Below are 7,043 nucleotides of genomic sequence, written 5' to 3'. Positions count from 1 at the left end.
ACCACTACTGGGGGTTGCAAAATGTTTTCGTTTCTCTCTGGGAAAAATGGAATGTTGACTCCAACTTCTTGATCTGCTGGTCACAAAGCTTATTCTCAATGATATCAAAGTTTAAGCTGGAGTCTTTACAAAAGAGGCTCAATCATCTCTATCATAGAAGTTACTAGAGAGGGCCTCAGGCAGTGGCATAGGGAGGGAGGGATCCGGACCCCCCACCAAAATACTTCAGTGCAATTACTTTGCTTCATAAAAGAAAAGAAAATATTGAAAAATGTATCATGAATTTTAAAAATTCTTTGTAGAATGAAGTTTTATTGATTATGAAAAGTGTTTAAATTAGTTTGAAACCCTCTACTCAATACCCTGTTTTTAAAAAATTTCCACCCCAGGTTTTGCCGTATTGATCCATTTTGATTTTTGTGTTTCTCCCCAGCATGCATTTTCATTCAATTGTCAATTTTCCTGTAACCCTAGGCTGCCAAAGTATTCAAAATACAGGCTTGAGTTTTTGTAGACATGTTTATTTAAGAGCCTTAAAGTATTTCTGCTTCACCGGAGGCTGAAATGGTGGATGGGCTGAGACAAGTGGCTGTTATTGAGATTACACATGCTTGAGTCCGCTAAAGTGCTTATCCCTAGGACTTTCCCATGTAGCCTCGTAACTGGAGTCCAGGTTTTCTAATTGGAGGCCCTTAAGTAGATACTGATTTGGCGAAATAATTCCGACCCTTCAAATAATCTTAGAGATGAAAGGGCAACTGATTTATTTGAGAGTGAAAGGCAATCAATTGGTATATTCAGAATGTTGCTGTTCATTAATTTATAATATTCTATTCAGCTAGATATGTACAATGATATATTTTGTGCGCTTGGTGATGCTGTTGCAAAAAACGTGCCACACAAATCCATGTATCACTCAACGAGAAGAATTGATTATGTTAATTCAGGGTCGTTGCAGGCCAGGGAAATCGGTGAAAAGTTTGGGATTCTTGACCATGACATCAGGGTAACTTAATATTTGTATGAAACTAAATTCCATACATAAAAATCAAAAGAACTGCTGTACTATTGGAGAGTTTGCGTATTTGGTACTGAAATTTACGATCAAAAATAGTTTCATTTCATACACAAACTACATATTTAGTTTGTTCTAAGAAATTTGTGTGTAGTGTGAAGACATGATACTAAAAAAGGATTTTAATATATTATTTAATAGATTTTGTATTAACTGATTTTTAATGATCAAAAAAGTTTATGCAATGACATAATTGAGAGGGTGTTATTAAGGTAAAGATTGCAGATGCATTGATTAGTTTTTTACATCATGAGTGTTCCCGGCAGAGTTTTAAAAAAGTCCAATTCACTGTCTCAAAAAATGATTCTCTGAATTTTACTGGTACAAGGCAAACCAAAGTTCTTAGCTTAATATATCCTTGATTAGTGAAAAATGATATGCATACAATGGAAGTAGAACTGGAAAACTAAACAGTTTGTACGTTTTACTGAACGTAACCAGTTTTTTGGAGGAGTGCACATAATCACTCAAATACCTCTCAACTTAATTGATGATAAGAGATATGGTTGGGGAGTAAGATTTTACTTTAGTCCCGGGAGATGGGAGAATTGCTCAAGGAATCTCCTGGCTGCAAATGGTTTGGTGAGATAGGGTGCAGGTAAAAGCTATGGGAGAGGATGCCATAAATATAATTTATCCATCAAATATCATCATCCATTGTCACAACCTCTCAGATATCAAGAACTGCTCCTAGGCGTAAAGTCTCCTCCCATTTCTTGGTGGAGTACTTCAGAGTCAAAGTCAACTAGGTGGTCCCTCTTCCATTGGTGTTGCTAGTAAAACATCTTGTGTATTCTCGTGCCCCAACCTCAAAAAGTTCTACCTGCTTGGCCTATGTAATAGGTTACATTTTAGTTTTTAGTCTCTACAACTATCAGTGAATTTCAACGTTAGTCCTACTTTTTAATCCTTTTAGTGTGGCAGGCCGATATATCGGCTCTTTCATAGCCCATTAATTTGCTTTCACTTATTAGATTTATATTTCAGTAAAAGTAAAAATATGTTTTCAATATTAGCCAGTTTAACCTCATAAATTAAAAAAAACCGCTTATGGATATGTAATAAAATAGCTTTGTATTGTTTCTTTCTTTGTCGCTACATTTTACTACAATACCCTCCACATTTCTCGACAGTACCCCAGGAAGAAGGATAGCACAGAGAGGGTTTATGTTTTGAAAGAAAGACTGTACAAAGATACTTGAAACTTATCTTTTCACTAAAATTAAAGGGTCAAAATCAATCCAACTACATAACTGAGGGTAAATTTCCTCATATGCAGTTTGCACCAATTCTACTCATCTATTTCTGGTTTTTAACTTCTGCTGTGAATTAAATTCAGCACGCTCAACTGACATTTTCTCTTTAAAATCTTATGAATGAGGTCGCTTACATAATTGCTGTTTCTCTCACTTTTTGTTGTTTGTTCATTTTTAAAACTGGTCTCTGAGTGTGGTATACCCTACAATCCATGAATCATGGAGTGAAAGGCGAAACTAAAAATTAAGTTGGCCTAAACTTAGATTGCCTAGTGATTATGTATTAAAAGGATTTCTAAAAAGTTTGACTGAAACACACTTAAGGGAACTAAATTGAATACTTCCACACTGTATCCATTTCTCAAACAGGCGTGTAGATATTTCAGAAATAGAGCAAGGGCTATTAAGTCACTTAGCATCCATGCAACTAACACTATGAATTTTGAAATGACCATTTCTACATCCATTAGGATATGCATTTAGGTGTAAAAAATGGGTAAAGAAGCTCACAAACACATCCTTAACTAGCCAAATTATTTCCTTATCGCAATTATGTAGTGCAAATAACCTTCAATTTCCTTAAAGAGACTGGTTGCAGATCACTATCCTTATATTTATGTGTACTTGTTTGATTTCATTTTGAAATGTGCCGTAAAGAGGAGAGCCTCACTTATTAATGAGGGCCTGTTAAATTTTGTACCTAATAGAAACTGAAAACTACAGCAAATCCCAATGGTGCATTGAAGAACTTCTTCGATGACAGAGGCATTGGACTGATCATCACCTCATACTAGATATACAAATCTATTTTAAAAGTATTAAAACTGAATGCAAAAAATAGCAGTAATTCTGAATTTACTAACATTATTATGCAAGTTCTCACCGAATCATGCATTCACCTACTGTAGCCTTTTTCTAGTTGTATCAAATCCAATTGAAATAAACTTTAGCAATCTAACCATGTGATCGGGTTATAGTCACATTTCACAACCTCTGCCGGTAGCTTCTTTCCGGGGAAGTTCCTACTCCATTCTCGCAGCAAAAGCCACCAGCCATGTTCGCAAAACTTCAAAACAACATGATCACGCAGTAAAGGCCTGGTTACCTTTAACATTGACCTGTATAAGTTTGTGCGTGAATGCATGAATACAAAAATAGACCGTGTAACCACCATACCTGTACAAATGCACACGTGAAGTAAAACAAATTCTTATTTGGCTCATGCAATTGTTAATTTTTCCATTTGCTCCTAAATCATTCATGCAATCACACAACTCATATGAATCGAAGTACCACAGGGTTTGCCAAACAAAATGATCTTGTTTGCACAAATGCGATGAATCTGGTGGGCTGGAAAAATGTTCAAGGTGACCCACATGCTGGCCACCCCATAATTACCGTGTAACCAGGCCTTTAGGCCCAAAATATGTTATTTAAATCGCACAAGTAATTACATACACATGTAGCAAGAATATTAACAGTTTTAATTATTGTCAAATGAAAATGAATGTAGTTCAGAGAATGAAATCAACACTGTAGTCTTTCGAAACTTTAATGGTTATCCCATTTTAACAATTCACTGGCACTAAATAATGAGACCAGAAGCAAAAGTATATATATAGTAGTAAACTTAGTAGGTGGTCAATGGCCCGACATTGGGCAGAATTTCCCAATGACATAGGTATGTCAACAGAAATATCACCATTCCCAAATCAAAATAAATGTCACTTACGTGACCAGTTGAGGAATCATGAGTTAAACACTGTACACAATTGGAACACAAGCAATTAGTTTTCATGAAACCAAGCTAGTTCTTCACTGACAACAAGTCACTGCACCACCAACCAGTAACCCAACTGCCAGGTAGTAACAGTAATAGGAGCTGTACTACACAATCCCCAATGCTGTGGCCTGGGAGGATGAAGAGTATTAATTATCACTGAAACATTACAGAATGCCTCCTACTATGTCATTGATGGAACATCACCCCATTATCCGAATCTGATTTCACAATTTCATTCATACACAATTGAAGATACAATGGTAACCAATACAATTCCTAGGCAAAAGTTTACAAAAATAAAAATTGGACTGAAAAGCTTGAACTTAGGACTTCTCACAATCACCTTTAAAGCCTTCAACAGTTAATACATGGCAATCAAAACCCTTCGCTCACCTACGCCAGTCAATAACCCAACTGCAAGCGCTCAAATTTGACACAGCAGCTGGCAGTCAGAAATCTGGGATAGATGCACGCTCAATAAAACCATTAGACTGACTTGTGTTAATTCATTCTTTAATATTTTCCGCATCATCTTCAGTAATACATAAGTACACTGATTTCAATGCCACTTATACACCAAGTGCTGATGACGAGGGGGGAAGCAAAGGTAGTCCAAAGCCCCCTAATCATCATCTTAAGCTGAAAGTGAGGAGCCCTAAAATGTGATCCTGGGGGGGCAAATCACCCAGCAAGGAAACAAACAAGGTTTAAGGGACTTGCCAAAATAGTAATGATATGAGCATGTACGCCAAACAGGATTTCAAACCTCTCCTGTGTTAAGATCTTATTCACCAGCAAAATAATGTATTGAATTCTATTTGCATATATTTACATTAAAAGCAATAGATATTCTCGGCCACAATTTTCACTCGATTCTCTTGATAGCAAGGATTAGAGTTTGCAAACTACAAAAAGCAATGTCCAAAAATTGAAATCCTCAGATTTCTTCTTATCATCAGCCTGCTTCAGTCTCCCCATATGCTTATAAAATATTCGAATGTCACAATTTCTTCTTTCACTATATTTAATTACCAAATGCCTCATCAATCTACCACGCAATGAGCAAGCACCCAGCTACAGGGGAGACTGCTTTAAGTGATAGGAATGCTTTCAGGTCCTTATGGAAGTAATCATGGATATGCCAGAACAAACAAATATTGCAGGATGTGGTGAAAAGTAATATTGCCAAGACGAAGCCGGAACTAGGTGCCAAAAATACGTTGTGTGCACAAATTAGGAAACGGTAATTACACCATCTTCGATAAAATGGCAGGGGGAAATAGGCGCAAATAATCTTGAGTAGTTAAATATTGATTCCTCTCATGGCCTTTGGCTTAAATCATAATTTATAAAACCTAGGGAATATACTCCCATAAATACATTCCTTATTTTTCTTTTTAAATACAACAAACCGCTTTCTGATAGGGAATTCCACTCGGAGGGAGGTACCGAGACGGCAACGGAACGCAAAAAAAAGGCGGTGCTGAAAGCGACGGCACATCCGAACGAACCTTCCATCACTGCCAGCTAAACCACCACAACCACCATTCCCTCACTTTTAGGCTTCACGCCCTTCCAGCCTTCCCCCGGCCACACGTCCCACCCTCCGCGGCCATGGAAGCAGGCAGTGTCCAACTAGAACGAGCTACCTTCCGGCGGCTGGGACAGCTTCATATTCTCCTTGAGGGTCATGAGCCTTCGTAATTCTTGCAATACCGTCTTGATGGTGTACTCTCTCTGCCAACGTGAAAGAATGGGGACCGCCCTATTGTCAACCTTGAACAAAATGTGAAACATTCGATTACATGGTGCAACGTCACCATTAAAGAACATCCACAAAATACTTCAGTCATGACATAAAACAACCTATGACATCATAGCAGCCACAACCTAATTACGTTATGAATTACAGCACAATTCACTCGGGAGGTGGAACAGAGCTTCTTAACCTAGCAAAGAAGAATTCACAAAGAAAACTACTTACCACTCCAGTGGAATTGTTGACACAACTCATATTGATCCTAGATATGAACTTTAAGCTCGGAGGATCATCTGGATACCGCTCACCGCAGTCAATTTTTAAGCTATACATTCTATTTTCATACGGCGTCTGTGAAATTCAATTGCGTGAGTTATTTTTTATTCAAACCCAAGAAAACATGAGCACAGCAAAGTCACAATTCTTACCCGCGGTGGCCCAATTATCATCCCCGTCCAGTGTGTTAGAGTCATGTCATCGTCACTTTCGAGGCCCCAACTAATAGTGCCATCCCCGACACCCTTCTGGCCTTGCTCCAACTCTTCCAACAGGCGAAAATTTCGGGGGACCACTGGCAAATGACATACAAAGAATACGATAACACTACAAGTGAATGCAGATTTTCAAAATTTAACGATCACCGGACGAATGGGAAACAAGAGCAACTATGCATGTTTAGACGCGAGGATCACTCGGTCCTGTGTCCCTTCTTAATAGCACACAAAACTCAATGAATCCATAGAAGCATTATCTATTTAAATTAATGAGCTGATGACGGACAAAATATTGTATTATTAGAAAAATGGCGGGTGCGGCGTACACCGGTAAGGTGGATTACGAAGACAACCACGTTTTAAGCCCAAGCCTACAAGACTTATCAAAAATTTCACCTTTAAATAAAATTGCAATGATTAAAAGGTTCTTTTTAAAAGGATAAATTCAGATAATTGATTAAATTAAGGCTAATATAACCAAATATAGAGGACTAACCCACTCCTCCGGTGGAAGTCGCCATGCTGCGCACTGGTCATGAAGTAATACCTAATCGTTGACAGTTGTATTACTGTGAGTAGATTTTAAATATCGTATTTTCACAGTTTTAATTCCTCTAAAAATTATTATTACTATTTTTTTTAAATTATCGACTGTTATAAGTCAAGATAATATGTC

General features: G+C 37.5%; 1 protein-coding gene across 1 annotated transcript; it reads right to left on the bottom strand.

The window, feature by feature from the left end:
- Positions 1-3,867: 3,867 nt before the first annotated feature.
- LOC124164508 (ubiquitin-conjugating enzyme E2 variant 2) lies at positions 3,868-6,964 on the bottom strand. Its single transcript, XM_046541851.1, has 4 exons — positions 6,864-6,964; positions 6,302-6,444; positions 6,099-6,224; positions 3,868-5,890 (listed from the first exon to the last, which is right to left on the bottom strand). Exons 1-4 carry the CDS (start codon positions 6,886-6,888, stop codon positions 5,750-5,752), a joined length of 435 nt encoding a protein of 144 aa, XP_046397807.1. The 5' UTR covers positions 6,889-6,964; the 3' UTR covers positions 3,868-5,749.
- Positions 6,965-7,043: the final 79 nt, after the last annotated feature.

This window comes from Ischnura elegans, chromosome 8 (assembly GCF_921293095.1).
Source record: "Ischnura elegans chromosome 8, ioIscEleg1.1, whole genome shotgun sequence".
Lineage (NCBI taxonomy): Eukaryota > Metazoa > Arthropoda > Insecta > Odonata > Coenagrionidae > Ischnura > Ischnura elegans.
Note: the sequence above shows the minus strand (reverse complement) of the source record. Positions and strands in the feature narration are given on the sequence as shown.

Excerpts from the sequence above, each read along its gene's own strand:
- LOC124164508 (XM_046541851.1), bottom strand. The coding sequence starts at position 6,888 with ATGGCGACTTCCACCGGAGGAGTGG. Across the intron at positions 6,445-6,863 it reads GACTTCCACCGGAGGAGTGG|TGGTCCCCCGAAATTTTCGC; the intron begins GTTAGTCCTCTA and ends GTCATTTGCCAG. Across the intron at positions 6,225-6,301 it reads TGATAATTGGGCCACCGCGG|ACGCCGTATGAAAATAGAAT; the intron begins GTAAGAATTGTG and ends TGAATTTCACAG.